The 20,839-nt window shown below is 40.2% G+C and overlaps 1 protein-coding gene across 1 annotated transcript in view; it reads left to right on the top strand.

Moving 5' to 3' along the window:
- Window positions 1–14,409, top strand: part of UBE2U (ubiquitin conjugating enzyme E2 U) — a 60,174-nt gene extending 45,765 nt beyond the window's left edge. The window contains exons 9-10 of the mRNA XM_036753175.1: window positions 5,131–5,234; window positions 14,007–14,409. Of these exons, the coding sequence (XP_036609070.1) occupies window positions 5,131–5,234; window positions 14,007–14,200 (298 nt within the window). The 3' untranslated portion in view covers window positions 14,201–14,409. The remainder of the gene's footprint in view (window positions 1–5,130; window positions 5,235–14,006) is intronic.
- Window positions 14,410–20,839: the final 6,430 nt, after the last annotated feature.

The raw sequence follows: 20,839 nt of genomic DNA, 5'->3' as shown, positions 1-20,839 counted from the left end.
CGAGAGTGACACCAAAGTATTGCCCCATATAATTTGCACAACTATTAGTTTCCTCAAGTATGGAGTAAGGGGATTGGACTAGATGACCCCTGACAACATCGAAATGGATGTGGATCAGGAGACAGAGTTCCTTGGTTCTTATCTTAGCTCTGATACTTCCTGCCTGTGTGACCTTAGGCTAGTAATTTAACTTCCTGGGGCCTCAATTTTCGCATCCGTAAAGTTGAGTAGGAAAGACATGGGACTAGATGACCTTCAAGGTGCCTTCTGTCCTATATCTATGATCCTATGAGACTATGCATATGATCAGGTCTTCTTATGGCATGGTTTCTCGCCCCCAAAGTCAAGCCTTGGGTGCCATCTTGTGGCAAGAAAGAATATAGACTTATACGTAGACTAAAAGTGTTACAAGGGACCTTAGAGGTCATTGGATCATAGATTTGGGTCCTAGGAGTCATCTAGGGAATGTAAAGATGAGGGAATGTAAGCCCAAAGGAGTTAAATGACTAGCTCATGACCACCCACGGTGTAAGCCAGATAAGCTGGGCCTTCAAATGCCCTTTCCAGCAGGGCAGTACTCCACACTCAAGAATCACATTGGGGCAGCTAGGTGGCACAGTGAGCAGAGCACTAGCCCTGGAGTCAGGAGGGCCTGAGTTTGAATCCGACCTCAGACACTTGACACACTTACTAGCTGTTTGACCTTGGGCAAGTCAACCCTAATTGCCCTGCCTTTCCCCCTGAAAAAGAAAGAAAGAATGAAAGAAAGAAAGAAAGAAAGAAAGAAAGAAAGAAAGAAAGAAAGAAAGAAAGAAAGAAAGAAAAAGCATCACATCTATGACATCCCGACACCCAGCTATTTAATATCTGCTTGGACATTTCCATTGACAGGAAGCTCAGTACCTTGGGAAGTGGGCCATCGCCTTGTTGGACATCTTGAATTGTTAGAAAGTACAACTCTGGGATGAGCCGAAACACGCCTTCCTGTAACTTCTACTGATTAGTCCTTCCTCTGCTCTCTGGAATCACGCCTTCCACCCTACCACCCCCCCAAAAAATCCCTACTCTTTCTGGATAATACATTGTGGTTGTAAGGATCAAATGGGATAACATATGTGCAATGCTTCAATGCCAGATAACCTCAGCTTATTATCCCCTCCCTTACAGCTACCTTGGATTTACCCTCTTTGTGTGGGTATTATTTGTTCTTTTCCTATTTATTCTGCATTTATACGTGTACATATACGGGAAGACAAGTGTATATACACATATATGTAAATATGTAAATGTGCGAGTGTGTGCGTGTGTACTTGTCTTCTCCCATTATAACATAAGTTCTTCGTGAGCAGGAATTATTTCATTCTTAGTGTTTATATTCCCAGGCTTAGCACAGTGCCTGGAACATATAAGGTGCTTAGTAAATATTTGTTGATTGATTAAGTGCCCTGCCTAGGGTCACATAGCTCTTAAGTGACGGAGAAGGAGTAGGAAGGTGAGCCCAGTACTGTATCCACATCCCACTTCAGGCCCTGGATTTCCTGTACCATGGTCTTAGCACCTCAGTTGACAGTTCTCTATTGACTGTGAGGCCTGTTTGCCTGAGGAACTCACTCTTCTGTTTACCTGGGTTTGCTCACTAATCCCCTTAGCAAGTGAAAGCCCCCACTTGGCAGGCTTCTAGCTACTCAGCTAATTCCCTGCTTCCCTGTACCTACTGACTTGACTTGTACTTGGCCAGTAGTTTTTGTAAAAACCTATAAAAAGAAACCTTTCCATCTTCCTTCTGATGTCACACAGAAGAGGTCAGTGGGGAATGGCTGAATAACTTAGAGTATATGAATGGGGTGGTAAAAATGAAAGTGATAGTTTCAGAGAAATCCAGGAAGACTTAGAAGAACGTTGAAAGACCTAGAAACTGATTGCTGCAGTGACCAACCACAGTTCCAGAGGAGTCATAACGAAACATCTGACCCACTTCCTGACAGAGAGGGTGACTCGTGCAGACTGAAGAATATTTTTGGACAAATCCAAGGCAGGAATTTGTTTTGCTTGACTATGCATGTTTGTAATGGATTTGGTTTTTCTTTTCTCAATTGGAGTGGCGGGGTGGAGTTAGGAGGGAAATAAGGTAGATTTTAGACTTTCTTTGATTGAAAAAAAATAAAATGCTCTACTTAGGGGGAAAAAACCCTATAGCCCTTGGTACCGCCTGCCTCCTTTCCTGACACTGCCACCATCACTGCAGAATCAGAAAGGAGCTGCAGAGTACTAAAGGCCATTTGTTGCATCACTTGTCATGGCCCAAGAATTCATAGCCTACTGACTAACCTCTTGATGAATCTTTCCATACCTACCTAGGCTTGTCCTTGGATAGCCAGTGAAGTGTATTATGGACCACAGGAAATCATAGGGGACAAAATAGATGGTGTCAATTATATACAAATAAAGATTCTTCGCACAACACAAAACAAAGCATAAAGAAATAAAAGAAAGGAAAAGATTGGAAAGTATTGGAATAAAATTTCTAGTAAAAGATGGATGTAAAAATTCTATGGAATTGTCAAAAGAGACAGAATGGTATAATTGATGGAAAGTCGACCTCAGAGTCAGGACCATCTGACATTATTAGTAAAGCTGAAAATCTCTGCAATTTTTAAAAAATAATATGGCATTATAGGAATATATTAGAGCAGCTAGGTGGTGCAATGGATAGAGCACCATGCCTGGAGTCAGAAAGACCTGTGGTCAAATCTGGCCTTGGACACTTATTAGCTGTGTGACCTTGGGCAAGTCACTTAACCTTATTTGCCTCAGTTTCCCCATAAATAAAATGAGCCAGAGTAGAAAATGGAAAACCACTCCATTATCTCTGCCACGGAAACTGCAGAATGGGGTCATGGAGAGTTGGGGACAACTGAAAAATTATTGAACTGAACATAGTGTGATACAATAAGAGCTATGAAAATGGTTTTCTATATCACCTGGTTATCTAACCACAAGGACTATAGACTCAGGATGTTATTGGCATTGGGAACATCTTTTTAAAAAATAATTCACAATAGTAAAAAAGTGGAAACTCACAAATGAAATGTGGCAGAGTAACATAATAAACCATTGTTTCAACATAAGAACTAAGACACAAAAATACACAGGAAGTATGGAAGGATCATATGAGATTTAAATGATGTGACTATGACAGCAACTCATCCTAGGAAATATACAGAAGAAAAACATCAGAAGGGGACATGGAGACACATGAGACTTTTCATTACTTGTTTATCAAAATGAATATGTACTTAACACAAACAAAAACAGAATAACTGTTTCAAAGGATTTTTTAATTTTTTGCATGGGCAAATGTTTGTTGATGAGCCCATGTTAACTGTTATTAATTGTAGATGTAGTTATAAGCTTGTAGAAGTGAGGACTCAGGGGAGGAAGATATGAAAACTGTGGTCCAGTATGAAAGAGGATTTGGAGAAAAGTGATTTAGATTTGTTCTGCTGAGCCCTGGGACACAGGACCAGGAGCAAATGGTAGACATTGCTGAGGGAGCTATAGGCTTAATTTAAGGATAGATTTCCTAACAGTAAGAGAATCCCTGAAGTGAGATGTGCTACCTTGGAAAAGAGGGGTAGAATTGGGCTCCCATTCATTGGAGGTCTTCATACTAAAATTGAAAGACTAGTTTTCAGTGATGACACAAAATTGGGCAAGGAAGGAGATATGTTCAGGTATTAGCTGAATCGAGAGGCAGTGTGGTGTAGTGTGTGGAAAACTAGCCTGGGAGCTAAGAAGGTGTTAGTTCAAGTTATGCTCCGACATATACTGTGACTCTGGTACTCTAGGCAACTCTTTGGGCTATAAGTTGCAGAAAAGGTGCCAGCCTCTACTGGTGGAAGGAAAATAACATTGAACTTACAAGTCTGGCCCCTATGCTCATTGTTTGGACTAGCTGACCTCTAAGATTCTGTAATTCTAGAATGACCTTATATTTCTTACTCTTCAAATCCTAATTCTCTGAATAATTCCCTTCTTTTGGTTCCTAATGATTATGTCCTTTGAAACCACATGGAAGGGAGCAAGGGAAATAACTGGACTTCACACTTGGATTAATTCAATCATAGTAGTGATGCAACCTTCAAAACTTCACATTCCAGGTCATTTCTATATTTTAAAAATACTGTACATTTTCAAAAAGATATATTGGCTAGGTGGTCAAAGAATATGAACCAGCAGTTTTCAAAGGAAGAAATCCAAAGTATCGATAACCATATGAAAATATGTCCCACATCATTAATAATTAGAGAAATACAAATTAAAGCAATTCTTTTCTCCCTCATATCCACCATATTGATAATGTCCATTAAAAATGAAGGAAAATTACGTGATGGAAGGGCTGCAGGAAAAAGGGCACATGTACACTAGTGATAGAACTGAAGATTAGTTATTCTGGAAAATAGTTTGGAACTATAGCACCAAGGTTATTAAGCGATTCAACTGCATATTCTCTTGGCCCAATATGCTACTATTATGCCTATGATGCAAGAGGTCAACAAAAGAGGAAAAGAACTTAAATGTACAAAATATTTACAGCAGATCCTTTTATAGTAACAAAGTACTGGAAAGTTAGGGAGTTCACATCAATAGGTAGATAGCCTAATAAGTTAATATTATTGTGTCACAAGAAATGATGAAAGAGGTGGTACCAGAGAAACCTGGAAAGATTTTTATGAGGAAAGCAAGCAGAACCAGGAAAATAATCTGTTTAATAATGACATTGTAAAACTAAAACTTTGAGAGGCTTGAGAACACTGACAAATGCAATGACCACCATGATGCCAAAGGACCAATAGTGAAACATGCCCCACTGCCTATCTTTTGAGTGAGAGGTGATGGACTTAGGGTAATGAATGACACTTTTATTTTGACATGACCAATGCAGGAATTTGTTTCACTTGACTATATATATTTGTTATAAGAATTTTGTTTTTCTTTTTCAATTAGGGGGACAGGCAGAAGGAAAAAAAAAGAGGTAGATTTTGGTTAATTTAAAAAAATTAATTCAAAATCAAGTCAGACAGAACTTGATTTGGTTTAAAAGTTGGATGATATTTTTTCTCTTTCTAGATTTCATTCTGTCATGGCTAGAATTGCTCGGGAAAATAGGTTACCTACAAAATTAGATCGAAGCTTAATGCAATCCATCAAGAATGCACAGATCTGCACACCAGGTAAATTGAATACAATCTAACTTTTTGAATGTAGAACTTGTCCAAATATACCCAAAGAGAAATTGAAAGCTGGTCACTCACAATCCTGTTTATTCTCTTCTGGATCTGGACCAGTTTGTCAATGTTATTCCCAAAATGCTACCCCAAGAAGTGTTCTAAGAACACAATATTATAGGTGTTGTTTGACCATGATAGAGTAAAAGGCAGTATGATCTCAAATAATCTGTCTACTGTGCCTCTCTTAACAAAGCTTAAATGGCATTGATTTTTTGGCTTCTGGGTCATACCTGTGTGCTTATATTGAACCTGCTAAAACCCCTAGGTCTTTCTTTTCAGTGTTGTCACACCTTTCCTATCTTATACTCAGGAAATTGATTTTTTTTAAAAACCCCTCAAATGTAAGGCTTTAAAATTACCTCTAAAATCACATCTTGTTAAATTCAGCATATCTTTAAAGTAACTCTTGGGATAAGATTGTTTTATTTCAATATGATAGTGATCTTTCCCAGTTTTTTGTCATCTGCAAATTTGATCTTCATTAAAAATATTTATGAGATGTAAAACAGTCTAGGGCCAAGGACAAATCCTTGAACCATTCCAGCAGAGATGTCTTACAAGTTAGCATTGACCTATTAATGATAGCTTTTTGGGTTTAATCAGTCACACAGTTGTGAATTCACATACCATAATACTGTAACAGCCATAAAAATACCACCTGTGATTTCACTGTCCTTAGCAATTCTGTACCTTTCTTCTACCAGTATCCTTAGTGCCTTTGCGAATCACCCTAAGTAGGTCATAGTCATTTGATTTAACAAGTCTTGGGAGGTGCTTTGTTGCATTCAGGATCCATGCTGTAAAAAGACAGAAGACTTTTCTATTACCATAGAATATCAGCAAACAACTGCCTCATCCCTCTTCCGTGGGGAGGCACCAATCACCACAACTCTTATCTTTTTCCTACGGTTCTTAGGTGAGCCAAGGGTGACCTCTAGATCACTGGACCACAGAACATCCAAGTTAGAAGGGACTTCAAAGTTCATCTAGTGTAGTCCATACCTTACCTAGAATTGTCTTATAAACATACTTGGCAAATAATCATCTAACATTTGCTTGAAGACCTTCACTAGCCTTGAGGCATTCCATTCTATTTTTTGACTCCAAATCCAATGTCCTTTCCCCTGTACTGTGTTAGGAAGTGTTTCTCATAAGCAAACCTTAATTTGCCTTTTTACAAATCCATGGATCTAACAGGAAGTAAACTCAAATTCTATCTAGTCTAACCTTCCCCAGAAACTGAGGCCCGGAGTGGTTAAGTCTAACCCCTTAAGCCTATCTGAAGGCTCTCGTACCTTCTCCAACATTGAGCACAGGAGGCACTAGGGAGCAAGAAAAGAAAGGTCCCTGTACTACCAGGTCTAAGGCGAGCTTGCTGCCTGTGACACTCTGAAATGTCTCACAAGGGCTACCACGTTATGGTCCAAATAGCAGAAAGATACTGCCCTTGCTCCATTTCCTAAGGCCATTGCTGCCATCTGCTGGCATCTTCAAAACACGACATTTCTAATCATCACAGTAAGGAATACAAAGGATCAATTGGAGATGGAAGCTTCCTCTCTACTTCTTGCATCCTCTAGTTCGTGGGTCAAGCCCCTAGCCACACAATCCCCATTTCCCAGAGGCAATGTTGAAGCACATGAGGAATTTATGCACACATCATTTCTCACCTCAGTGTAAGTTATTATTTTTTTCACCAGAGAGATACTCTTGAAAAGTTGCATAACGATTCATTTTTTAGAAATCCAAGTGATACTCTAATTCTCTAGAACAGCCCTCTTTAAGGAAATCCTGTGCTGAATAATTTTGGAAATCAAATAACTGAAGATGTAGCTATGGAACATTTGTAGAGATGCTTGGGGTTGGATGTGGATATAATAATGGCTGTGATAGAATGCTATGGATATTATTCCCTGGATTTCAGCATTTGACAAGGTCTTTCATGTTTTCCTTGTGTAGTAAATGTTAAGTGTATTGTAAATGCAGAATTTACCTACACGGAGTCCTAAACTGCTTGTTGCTTGATTAAGATGGTTCAGACCCAAAAGGTAGATATTAAAGAGTTGGTGTTGATGTGAACTTTAGTGGAATACATTATAGATCTATGCTAGGCCCTGTGCTCTTCAGCTTTTTTATCAATGAGTTGGATTAAGGCCTAGGTCAATCAGTCAATAAGCATTTATTAAGCACCTACTATATCAGTGTGCTAAGCTCTGGGATACAAAGAAAGGCAAAAGGCAGTCCCTGCCCTCATGGAGCTCACAATCTAATTGTCATAGTTAACATTCTTATCTAATTTTAAAATGTTGCAGAAGAGATAGCTAAGATGTCACATGACACTGTCAGAACCCAAAAAGGCCCTGCCTGGTTACAACATTGATCCAATTTAACAGGTTGAAATTAGAGATAAATGCATTTTGAACAGCTGTCATATATAAAAGGTTTAGGCTCTATCTATTTGGCTCCAGAAGACAAAACTAGGGGTGGCAGGTAGAAATTGAAGAGAGTAAGATTTCTTCTTTATATACTGAAAAGTATACTGGAAAGAGAGAACAATAGTTTGGTAATGCAAATACACAAAAGTAAAAGACAACTTTGAAGAAGAGAAACAAAAAAACAAAATGAAAATTAAAACAAAATGTGCTCATTATGCAAGCAAAACATACTGAACTCACAAAAGGATGTGTAAAGACAACTTAAGGATCATAGGTCTCCCATAAAAATATGACAGGACAAAAAACTACAACACCATAATGAATGAAAGAAGAGATGAGGATAACTTCTAAACATAGAAAATAAAATTCTAATTTAAGAACTTCACAGATCTCTAGAAAATCCCAAGGATGCAAATTCCAAAACACATAGTAATTCAAAAGTTCTATTTAGAAACAAACTCTGCAAGCCATTAGAAAGAATTTCAAATACAAAGGAAAGGAATCCAAGACTATTCTGCATTCCCTGGAAAAAGGAAGAGATAATGGAAAAATGTGTTGTGAAGAGTAATGGAACTTAGGATGCATATAGCCCAAGATGACCTAGCCTACAAATCTGAGCTTAATGTTGAGGACAAAAGATGGACACTCGATAACAAAGAAAAGTTTGAATAATTTTAAGAAAGAAAACCAGAACTGGAGAGATTACTTCTTTCTCAAACACTCTAAACAATAGAAATGCAGGAGGATTGGATAAATGTGATGAACAAGAAGAGCAAAGCAACAGAGTGACAACAGAAAGACCAGTAATTCTTTCTAAATGTACACAAGGAGATGGAGTGAAGGCAGAACTCCAGTAGAGGTAACATTGAAGAGGCAGACTGGGGCATTATGGACAAAACCTGGTGACACCCTGTTTACAAGTGAGTCAAGATTATAGAATAGACTAGATGATATATGACATCCCTTCCATCCAGGATATTTTGTTTTCTCTGTGGAGACTGAAGCTGTCAGATGGGCTCCCTTGATCTAAGGCTGGAAGGGACTCCAGACACCATCCCATCCAACATATTTCAGATGAGGACACTGAGTAACAGAGAAGTGCAGTCATACAAAGTTGGTATTCCAACTCAGGTCCTGAGCCTCTAGCGAAATTGGCTCCTTTTCCTGCTGAAAGATAAAATAGGAATAGATAAAAAGACTTGAACATCTCTGGCCTCAGTCATTTACTAGCTGTGTGACCCTGGGTAAGTCACTTAACCCTGACTGCTCCAAACACCAAAAAAGACATGAACATCTATTTCATTAATTCCATAGAGGAGTTGAATTGATAAAAATAGCATAACAGGAGACCAAAGCAACCTAAAAATGCCTTAATCAGCAAATGCTTGCTTACTTGCCAAGTGAAGAGAAACGGAAGGAAAAGGCAATGATGGTTTAGGAGATAAACTCATTTGTAAAATCTAAGAGAGAAATATGAGAGAAGATTACAAGAAATGTCTCATAAAACAAAGAAAAGCAGTGGAGGGGAAAACCAGCTGATAGAGAGCTTGATAAGAGACCCAACAATACATTTATATATTAAATTGGAGAGAAGGCAACAGACAAAAGGGAGAAGGATATGCAGAGATTTTTTTCTTTTGATGAATTCATGTTCATTAAAGGAACTCATGTCCCCAATGAGGATGTGGAGAATTTCCAACTGGACTCCAGTGTCACAGTCATGGATATGTTTCTACTGGAGATGTGCCTATAGGGGAGGCAGACATAGCACTGTGGAGGACCAAGATGGTAAAAGCAGATGACTAGATCAAGTATACATTAGGGAAGTATATGCTGGGGAAACACAATTGTGAGGACACCAAGGAATCGATTTTCAAATTCTTTGAAGTAGGAGAAGATACCAAAGTGATGGGGGGTGGGGAGTTAGGGGAAATCTCTGATGTTATAACTATCAAAACTGGTGACCAAGAGATTTTCACCAAACTTAATTTGATTAAGCTTCTCAAGTTTGTGTAAAAGTTTGAAAATGCATCGGGAAGCAAGGATATGCTATTGTGAACTCCACAGCCACAAAGCTTGAGTCAAAGCCAATCTCCACTTATTATTCTTGTTATTTTGTCCCCACATGGCACCACATCCTTTAGAAGATCCCTGACATTCCTCTTCAGGGAAGACAAGGTCTTACCTCAAGCCAAAGCAACGAACTTCCAATTCAGATGAAGATGATGTTCATTCATGAGCTTCATGAGCTATCATGATTCATAACTATTGTTCTCCATTGCCCTCCACTGGACACTCACCTTCACCTTCTCTTTCTCTGTACTCCTACCACCTCCACACTCACATGCTTTCTTTGCTCCTTTTGGCAAGTACTATTAACTTTTTCAAAAGTTTGCATTTTAAAATGTTGTGTATTTGGATGGAAAATTAAATAAGTGTTTCTTTTTACTGATGGATATTTACATTGGCATTCATTCACTGTCCAAAAATGTTTTATGTACAACTAAGTAAAAGAGCGAAATTAGTCAAGTTAGTGATCTATACAGTACAAAAGTCTCTGGTTTTGTCATTATGTAGAACTCTCTCTAATAGACTAGTCCTAGGGAGTGGCATGAGATCCACAGAGCTAGTGTCAGAGGTGAGAAATGAATCCAGTTCTTTTTTTTATTTTAAACCCAACACTCATTCCACTCCAGCAGAATGCAGCCCTATAGGGCAGTCATTAAATCTGTTCCCCACTTCAAAGAGGCACACTTCTTGAGGAAAGGGACAATTTTACTTTGCTTTGAATTCCAAGTGCCAAGAAAGCTTAGTGAGAGATCCGACTGGGCAAACACATTACAAGGGTATCTGAGGATGAAACTAGGAGGACAAAAACCCTAAGAAAAGGTGGAACAGATCTGCACATATTTTTTTTTAATAAAAAAGAATCATTTTTACCATCAAGGACAGTGGAACCACTATCCTTGGACTCTAACACTGTGATCCTAGATGTGCTCATAGAGATGGTGGAAATAACACTAAAGAAACCAGAGATGAGCGAACAACTGGATTAGACCAGGAATACATGGGAAAAGGTGTGGGACATTCTGGTGCAATGCAATTGTGAGGAAACCAAAGGAGATATTCTTCAGGTATCCAAAATAGAGGGAAATACTACAGTCATGAAAAATATTTTCGAAACTATTAATGCCAAAAATGGTGGTTGAAAGACCATCAACTAGTAACCAAAATATATACATACAAGATCCTAGCACACGTCTGTTCCAGATTCTCTCCCAGGGCCTTCTGCAGTGCTGAGCCTAGAACAAATAGAACTTCTGCAGCCTCTCAGGATTTCTCCATTCCCCCTTTCTCATTCTTTGAAATTATGTTGGTGTATAATCTGCAGTTGCACCCGTTGTGGTCTCTTCATTGATTGTCATTATAATCACTTCAAATCAAAATGACCACATTTCTTGTGAAATCAAATTTATTGTTGAGAGTGAGAGAGAGAGAGAGAGAGAGAGAGAGAGAGAGAGAGAGAGAGAGAAAGTTTCACTACAGTAAAGACAGCTAGGTGGTTCAGTAGCTAAAGTCCCAGACCTGGAGTCAGGAAGACCTGAGTTCAAATCCACATTCAGATACTCATCAGCTTTGCGACCCTGGACAAGTCACCTAACCTCTGTCTGCATCAGATTCCTCAACTGTAACATAGGGATCATAATAACACTTACTTTCCAAAGTTGTTGTGAGGATACACTGAGCTAATTGTAAAGTACTTTGGGAACCTTCCAGGGCTTTATAATGAGATTGTGTGTTGTTGTGTTGAGCACTCAGTAGAATAGTTGCTAACCTTTATAACACATACGCGCAGTCAAGTACAACTAATCCCTGCATTGGCTATGCCTCAGTCTGCACCATGATTCTCCTTACCTCTGTGTCAGGAGATGGGCAGTTCATTTCATCATGCATTCTCTGCAATTGTCTTTGGTCATTATGTTAATCGGGGTTTAAGTCCTCAGACTTGATTGACTTTACAATGTTGTTACGGTAGAAATTTTTCTGCTGGTTTTGCTCATTTCACTCTTTATCAGTTCATACAAATTTTCCCAGGTTCTCCTGAAACTGCTTTATCATGGTTTTTTTACAGCACAATACTATTCCATTACATACCATTATCTGTTCATCCCTTCTTCAATTAATGTGCACCCCTTGAATTGCCAGTTCTTTGCTGCCACAAAAGGGGCTGCTATAAATATATTGTTGAAATGAGTCCTTGCTTGCCAGTTTGAATAATATATCCTGCAATCCTGAGCTTAATCACCAATAAAAAAGAGGAACCATCAACAAAACTAGTTATTTGAGGCATTCCTTCCTTCCAAAAGGAAGAGAGGTGGATAAATTATTCAGTTAAGGAACACCCCAAACAACATAAACGTTAGAAAAATAAACAAATATAATCATAAAAATGAAAATAATGAAGACAATCATGTTTCTAGATTATTGTTTTTTCAATTTGGTTTTGGTTTTTTGAGGGGGGAAGGCAGGGCAATTAGGATTAAGTGACTTGCCCAAGGTCACACAGCTAGTAAGTGTGTCAAGAGTCTGAGGTCGAATTTGAACTCAGGTCCTCCTGACTCCAGGGCCAGTGCTCTACTCACTGAGCCACCTAGCTGCCCCTAGATAATTGTTTTTTGAAGAGTTGATGTGTAAAATAATGTAAAATAGTGTAAAAAAAACTGTAATGCTAATCACCACATGTTATATCTACTTTGTTTTTATTACCATACTATCGTTGAGCACCACATTGGATTGGGAGGTCAGATGCATTGGCGTGAATCCTGTATTAAGGGTCAGAGGACCAAGTTGTGGCTTTACCACTTATTATTTACATGGGCAGGTCACTTCACATCTCTGAATCTGTCTTCTCATTCCTAAATTAGGTTTTCCTCTTCCAGTTCTTGATTCAAAACTATGATCTTGTGAAGTACTCTCAATATATCCATATAGGGAGCAGGGGGCAAACCTATGATTTCACCAATGTAGGGAACTCCTAGTGGGGAAACTTCCTCCATCAACACAGATCTGCTGTAAGTACTGGGGATCTGGGGACTGAATCACCTAGAGACTTGTCCATGGTCATACAACTGGCATGTGTCAGAGGTTCAAACTTAAGCATTCTTAACTCCAAGGCCATTCTTCTATGCAACACTGCTACTTAATTATTAAGCTTATTCATTATTCATCAAATATTTCCTGGTGATTCATTTCAGAGGTTTAATTCATATGACTACAGAATGCCAGCATCTTGAAGAGCCCATAATTAAAATTCTTTTCAAGCTCCTGTAATTTAGTTGTATAGAGTAAATATTAGTAATTATGTCAGGAGGAAATCCGAGAATTATTGCAACTCCAATCAGATTACACCTGCTATTGTGAGATTATATGATAAAATATAACAGGTAGCTGTATGAAAAAGGAAAACAATAGTGAAAGACGTCACAAGCCGTCAATGCATTGAGTGATCTTGACTTCAGAGGACTCATGGTGAAACATGCATCTCACTTCTTTTTCGCAGAGAGGTGATGGATGCTGGGAGTTGAATGAGATATACAGATATGGACAATGTGTTGGGTTTGTTGGTTTGTTTTGCTTAAATATGCTTTTCTGTTACTAGAGAGGGCTCTGTTGGGGTCCCTTCCCTAATGAAATCATTGGGCAATGACCAGGATATATAAGAAATTAATAACATTTACTCATTTTTGGAAATTTTTTTCCAATTACATGCAAAATCTTTTAACATTCATTTTTTAAAAAATCTCAAGTTCCAAATTCTCTTCCCCTACATTGAGAAGGCAAGCAATAAGAAATCAATAAAATATTTATTAAAAACTGAAAGGTACAGAAAATATAAAGCTTAAAAATATGAAATTCTGTTTCCAAAACATTGCTAGAGTTTGCTCAGATTATCAAGAGATGTTCTTATGAAGTCCTCAGAAACAGCAGAGTGTGATCAGTGGAGTACCAAATTTGAACCCAGGGGATCTGTGTTCAAATATTTACTCTGGTACTTAGCTTTATGACTGTGTGTATATGCCTTAACCTCTCTGAATCTCAGTTTTGTCATCTTCAAGATGGTGATAACTACACATATAGTGGCCACCTCGCAAAGTTCTCTTGTGAAGCCTCCATTGGGCAAACTTTGGGGCACGCTGGAAATGGGCATTATTACCATACCAAAACCCCAAAGTGGTTCTTGCTTTGACATCTTTTCCATTTGAATTTGTCTTATTTCTAGAAACAGATACAAATGTTTTGAGTTCAGAGGGTAAAGAAGAAGTTGTCACAAAAAAGCAGAAAGGTAAAGAGAAGAAGAAAAAGAGAAAGAAAAGTCCCAGAGAAAGTGATGATATGGATGAGTCCTGGGAAAAAGAAGTGGAGAACCTGGTAGCCTGGACCAACAAACTCAACACAACTATATTAGAAGACTGAGCTTCACGCTGGAGGTGAAGAAAGAACTCTTGCACCTTCGCCAGGGGCAGGGCACTTTGTGGAGCTGGTCCTACTGGCTCTGGTCCTTCTGAAATCCCCTTCTCATTCTGCTGAACAGCAGAGTTAAAATATAGATCAGACTCATTGGAGACACAGAATCGAATAGTGATTTGCTTCAGTGTATTGTACTAAGAAATGTTGAGAAGTAGAATTGTCACTGGTACTGTTTATGTCCAGGGTAAATGGTTCAAAATGCAGGCTCGTTTAACTGGAGGGATGAAGAGAGCCAGGGATACCACCCCAATAGAGGGTGATGGAGAGCCCTTTGGATACCCTGGAGAAAAGGGACCTGTGGCAAGGTGGGCAATGGGAAGAACAAATTAACGGATAAGTCCTGCTAAATAGATTCTAAGATCTTTTATTTCTTTGCTAAATGTATTGCAGTTTAGGAGAGGACTGGGGAAAACCTGGTAGGAATGTTTCAGTTTGTGACTATGGGCCAACATGAGAACATGAGATATCGGAGAAGAGAAATGGTAGCAGGTAGAAGAGGGGTATAGAGAAGGAAATGGGAAGGGGCTCAAAAACCGATTTTATTTTGTTAAAATTTGACCTGAAGTCTATCCTCATGGAAAAGAGGTGAAATATTATTCTTCCTCCTTTCTGTACAACATGCTCCAAGCTCCTCCTCCTGGGGATCAGAGAAAAGGTAAATATATGAAAACTATAACTGTAGTTCTGCTACTAGGAACTTAGCCCATTTAAAAAATATCATTTCTATGGGAAAATGTTTTTTGAGTTCCAAATAACTAAGTTTCAGCCTATTTTGGCTAGCATAGCTCTATAGAATGGGAGACCATTTGTTCTCAATTCATTTCAATTTCAAATCAAATGAGATAATATAAATAGATTCCTATAAGTCATAGGCTGAGAAAAGCAAAGTAGCCTTAACACATACCAATTAGCACAATTTCCTCTATTCCACATTTCCAAATATGATTCTATGATCCAGTATTTAAACTTATGCCAATTATTTCCAGAGCAAACAATACAAATAGTTTTATGTCAAGAAGGACCGATGACATCATTTGTCATTGCATCAACTGTGTGGTCTAATTACAGAAATCAATGGATTTAGTACAGGCAAGGGAAGAAGGCATTTTATTTCTCTCTGATGGTATCTCATAGTCCTCTTTGTACACTTATGGTCCCTCACCTCTTTGCTGAGAGAAGGAATATGTTTCATCATTTGTCTATTGGAGCTTTCAATAGTGGAGGTTGTCTCTAATCTGATTTCAGCTCCCTTTTATTTATATTCTTGGGGTCATTATGTATATTGGCTCCTGGTTCTGCTCTATCCCCATATCACTTTATATTATCCCTATGTTTCTCTCTCTCCCTTCCTTCCTCTGCCCCTCCTCCTTTCCTTCCTCCTTCTCTCCTTCCTTCTTTCCTGTTGCTTCAGTATAGTGAATTCCTAGGGCAGAAACTACACTTTTCTGCAGACCCACTTTTCTGCAATCGATACTTTTGAGAGAGTTGCATAAGGATACTGAGAGGTCAAAATACTTGCCTCGGGTCACACAGGAGGTGTCCAAGTTCAGACTTGAATCCATATCTCCCTGACCCCAAGACCACCATGCTACCAGACCACCTCACTTTGTGCATCACTCATAAGAGGTACATTCTGTAATACACAGACAATGATTTGTTCAGCCCCTTCCCTAACTGAACAACATCTACTTTGTTTCTAATTTTTTGCTATCACAAAATTGATGGGAAAATGTTGGTAGATATGGAACCTTCTGTCCTTAAAACCCTTGGGGGCACATGGCAAGCGGGAGGGTCTCTGGGTCTAAGGGTATGTATGAAGAGTTTAGTAAAGAAGAAAGTGTTTGCAATTTGTTTCCTTCACTAATATCAAGGCTAGCACAGGAAAGTGAAGGGGAGAATTGAACCAGTTTCCAAGTAGTTGGCTAATGGAATGGTAGAGCCAGGTTTGAGGGAAAGCCCAGGAGCAACGAAAGCTACCACCAGAACTTGCCTTTCATTTCATTTCTTCTTGGGCCAGCTGATTCCTCCGCTCTTGGGGAGGGAAATAGAGATGAGTCAAGTCTACACCTGTAACCTCCAACACTAGGCCAGAGCAGCCAACATCAAACATGATGGTGTTCAAGATCTAAAGCAGGAAGGGACCTCAGAGGCCACCAATTCCAACCCTCTCCTTCTATAGGTGAAGAAACTGAGGCCCAGGTTAAATGACATTCCCAAGGTCATGTGGCTTCAGCCATGGGATTTAGACTGAGGTTCTTGATTGCAGTCATGATCCTTACCTATGTGCCACACTGCCTCCCACTAATCCCATCCCATCCAATAAACATTAAGCACCTATGGATGTGGCCAGGCATTGTCATAAGCACTGGGAATATAATTAATAAAAAAAGAGAAAAATAATCCCTGCCCTCAAGGAGCTTATAATCTAAAGGGCAAGGGGATAACACACAAAAGAATGCGTGAAAGCAGGGTAGGGAAGCCCTTATGGGCATTTTGTTCTGTGGAGTAGAAACAGGCAAAGCAGATCTATAAAGGAAGGCATTAGGTGGAGTTTGATACTCTACCCTTCAGCTCTCCAATCAGAAGAGGGAGGAGGCTGCAGCTTGAGTTGCAGCCTGGTGGAGTTTGGAAGTGATGAGCACATCCTGGGAGGATGTGCCCAGCACAGCTGAGCTGAATATAAATACAGACACGCTTGATTCCTAGTCTCCATTCTCAAAGTAGGGAGAGGGGAGCAAAGAAGGTCAAGTGGGGCAAAAGCCAGGCAACCGAACAGACATGGTCCAGCAAGGTAATGTTGAATTTTGCTAACATTTTCTACATCTGTGATTTAGACAACCAGGCTATCTGGTTGGGTTTTTTTTTTGGGGGGGGGGTGGAACTCCCACAGACCAGTTATGTTCTCGGAACAAAATTAACCCTCAGAGTGGATGTAGATGAGCCAGGGAATCCCAGATTTAGAGCCAGGAGGAGTCTTAAAGTTAATTTAGCTGAATCTCCTCATTTTACACAGAAGAAAATGGAAAAGTGGCTTTCACGCAGGAACTAAATAGAACCCCCATGTTCTCAGCCCCTAGATGCTCTGCTCAGCTTCTGAGAAGTGCTATGCCTCACTGGGCCTGGAGTCTGAAGGCCTGCATTCTAATTTCAGCTCTGCCACTGGCTGGCTGTGTCTTCCTCAGCAAACCATCCTACTCTTAGGGCCTCAGGTTCTGAGTAAGACATGGAGGGGCTGAACTCCATGGCTTTGAAGATGCTTCTAGCTCCCAATCTATGAGGCAAGTAATACTCTTTCTCATTGACAAACAACAACATTGAAATAAAAATAGTAGTTTGATGATTACACAACTATATGTGTATCTGAGCTCATAGGGTCCAAAGCAATCCTGGTGTTATGGCTCCGGGATGGAACTCAAGCACTCTGTTCTCCCAGACTCCTCTCCTAGTTCACCCTTGTCTGACCATTCTTTCTCACTTTCCTTCACGGCATCATCATCCCACTCTCTTTTCATGAGCTCTTTCCCGGTCCTTTCCCCTCCCCTCTGTTCCCTTCCCCTTTCTTTCCTGTCCTTTCTCTTTCCTCCCCATTCTTTCTCCCCTCTCCTCCTCTCCTCTCCTCTCTTTCTCTCTCCTAATGATCTCATTAACTCCATTATCATTTCCGTCTGAGCTACATATCTTACCTACACTTCCATCTTGACCTTCAGTTCTGCGTCACCAGGGTACCCTCTGTTCATTTCTTACCTGAGTGTCTCATGAGAATCAAGAACTCACTGTGCCCAAAACTTTTATGCCCAAGACATCATCCTATGCGCCCCTCCCCTGGTGCCCCAGGACCTAGCCCAAGCCAATCTCTCCTCCTCACTTCTCCATTTTTGTGAAAGGCACTACCATCCCACCACTCCCTCAGGTTCACAGACTTGGACTCATCCTAGACTCTTCCCTCACCCATGTCTAATCAGTTCAACATTTTTTGTTGGGTCTCCACAACATTTCTTGTATCTGTCCCCCTTTTCTTTACTCACAGCCACCCCTGCTAGTTCAGGACTTTGTTGTCTCTATCCTATTATTCCTAATTTCTCCCTGTTCCCCCTCCCTTCTCTTCTCCTTCCTCTGACCCATTGATATTCACAACTGACAGATTCATAGTCCTGAAACACACGGCACTCCCCTGCTCAGGAAGGTCCAGTGGCACCCTATGACCTCTCTACCTTCTCTGCCTGGCTTTTAAAGCCTTTCCTAGTCAGGCTTTGGTCTATCTTTTCTGAGTGATCACACACCACAGCCCCTCATGTACTCTAAGTTCCAGCCAAACCTGCTCCTTGTTGCTCTCACTGCCCACCTCCCTCTGTTCTTCCAGCCTCCCATCTTCCTCTCACTTCAACCTCACAGAATCCCGTGCTCCTTTCATCTGTCAAACTGAGATATGAACATTTGTCTCATCATCAGGCTCAAATGACATAATGAACATAATTCAAAATCAATCAAATACTTAATAAGTGCTTGCTATGTGTCAGGCATAATGCTAAATGCTGGACATTCAAAGAAAAAGCAAAAACAATTCTTGGACTCAAAGAGCAAACATTTTGATGACATATTTACCTGGCAGCTATTTAAAAAAAAACTATTCTAGAACTTGCACAGCTCACTTTTCTTTGGGCTTTAAGTATATTCTATTTCTTTCATTCTTTGTTGGACTCTGCTCCTGTCTCACTAGGCTTCTTTCTCTGCCATGATCCAGCAGCCTTCTCACCCTGGAGGATCACTCTGTCCCTGGGGCCACCTCCTCTGACTGGTCAGTTCCATTGTGAGTCAAGGAGCCTTGCCATGGAGATCGGTGACTCCTCAGCAAGTTACATCATCTCTCGGTGCCTTCTGAAATTCTTTAAGGCAGGAGTTCTCAACCTGGGCTCTGTGAATTTATTTTCAGTAGATTTCAATTAGTTGGGTTTCAATGTAACTGGTTCCTTTTTTCTCTCCTTTTTTCCTTCCCCTTTCTCAGTCTGCTCTCAGTACACTCTTGCAATAACATGTATTTTATTTTACACATTTAAAAACATTCTGGGAAGGGGTCCCATTGGCTTTACCAGACTGCCAAAGTGTCTAGGACACAAAAGGGATTAAGCAGTCTTTCCTGGAGACCATAAGGTAGGCAGGTGTGGATCTGATTTGGTGGAGGGAATTTCCTCACCAAACGTTTCCCACACCCATGAAATCACAAATCTAGTAATAACCGAAAACAGATAAAATGAAATAAAATTAAAATTAAAATCTCTTTAGAAACCAGTGTCCTCTAGATGGCGCTCTGTTGTTACGTAAAAAGCACCAACACCTTTCACCATGTAGCGGTATTTTTCTTAAAGGTTGGCTGGGCAAGCCATGCTCCTCTTTTTATTGGCCCACAATGGCTCTGTAACTTTTTATATGAGCCCGGGTACTTTTCCTCCTCCAGAAAGATGTTTATTCAGCACTAGTGAAGGTTTACTCCCAAGGATAGGGCCAATAGTTTACCAATTATGCCTGTTGATAAAAATCAAAGGCTCGGGAAAAGCTGGAGGGGTCAACTAGTCCACACCACTGCCTCCAGGCAGGACCACACAGGCACCAGCTAAGGAGACAGGAGATTCTAGCCTCTTTTTTTTAAGACTTCCAGACATCAGGGTAAATACCTTAATTTACACTAGAGATTGCTTTACTCATCTTAGGAGCTGAGTTCACCTCCCTTTCTTCCCCTGGGGGTGTAGTAGGAGAGCGGTTTCCCAGGCTTGTCTCCCCTGTAAACAGCCTCTTATTCCCCAATTCTGGGCTGGTATTCAAAGAGAGTAGGGCCTAGAGACACAAAAGGGATCAGGCACAGACCCTCCCTTGCTATTACAGATCAGTTTATTACAAATTTATAAAAGGGAGAAGGCTTCAGCATACCCCTCCCCCAGCTGTCTAGTGTCCCTTAATGGGTTGCCTTCTCTCATTAAAATATAAGCTCCCAGCTCCCCTTAAAGTGTTATCTTCCTGCCCCTCCCCTCATTAGAATGCGCGATCTTTAAAGGTATGGATTGTCCTGCTTACAAGTGTACCCCCAGTGCTCAGCATAGCGCGTGGTGCACAAAAAACCCTCAATAAATTGTGTCCCTGTCTCTCTCCAATGCCAATGGACTAATAGCTGTATTTTCTGCCAGCTGATAAAGACCACCACCCATCTGTTTGTCCACCCCATGTGACTCTTGTCCATGGCTTTTCATAATTTTTTTTTGAGTCATGGGATTATAAATTTATAACTACACGGGACCTTGGAGGCCATTGACTCTAACCTGTTCATTTTACAGATGAAGGGACTGAGGCCCACTGGGTTTGTGAGTTGGCCCAAGTCCCACATCAAATTAAACACTGGAGACAGAGTTCAAACCCTGCCCTTTCTGACTCCAGCTCACTCTATTCACTACAGCATGACGCTTCTCACAGCTTTAGGAGTCCCCACACTCACATGTGCATCTGGAGGGGGTTGAGGAGTCCATGATGACAGACATGTTACAGCCAAATGTCCATTCTCCAAACCTTCTATGGGCTCCACATGGAAAAAGAGAACAC

The sequence above is a fragment of the Trichosurus vulpecula genome, chromosome 4 (genome assembly GCF_011100635.1).
Source record: "Trichosurus vulpecula isolate mTriVul1 chromosome 4, mTriVul1.pri, whole genome shotgun sequence".
Taxonomy (NCBI): domain Eukaryota; kingdom Metazoa; phylum Chordata; class Mammalia; order Diprotodontia; family Phalangeridae; genus Trichosurus; species Trichosurus vulpecula.
Note: the sequence above shows the minus strand (reverse complement) of the source record. Positions and strands in the feature narration are given on the sequence as shown.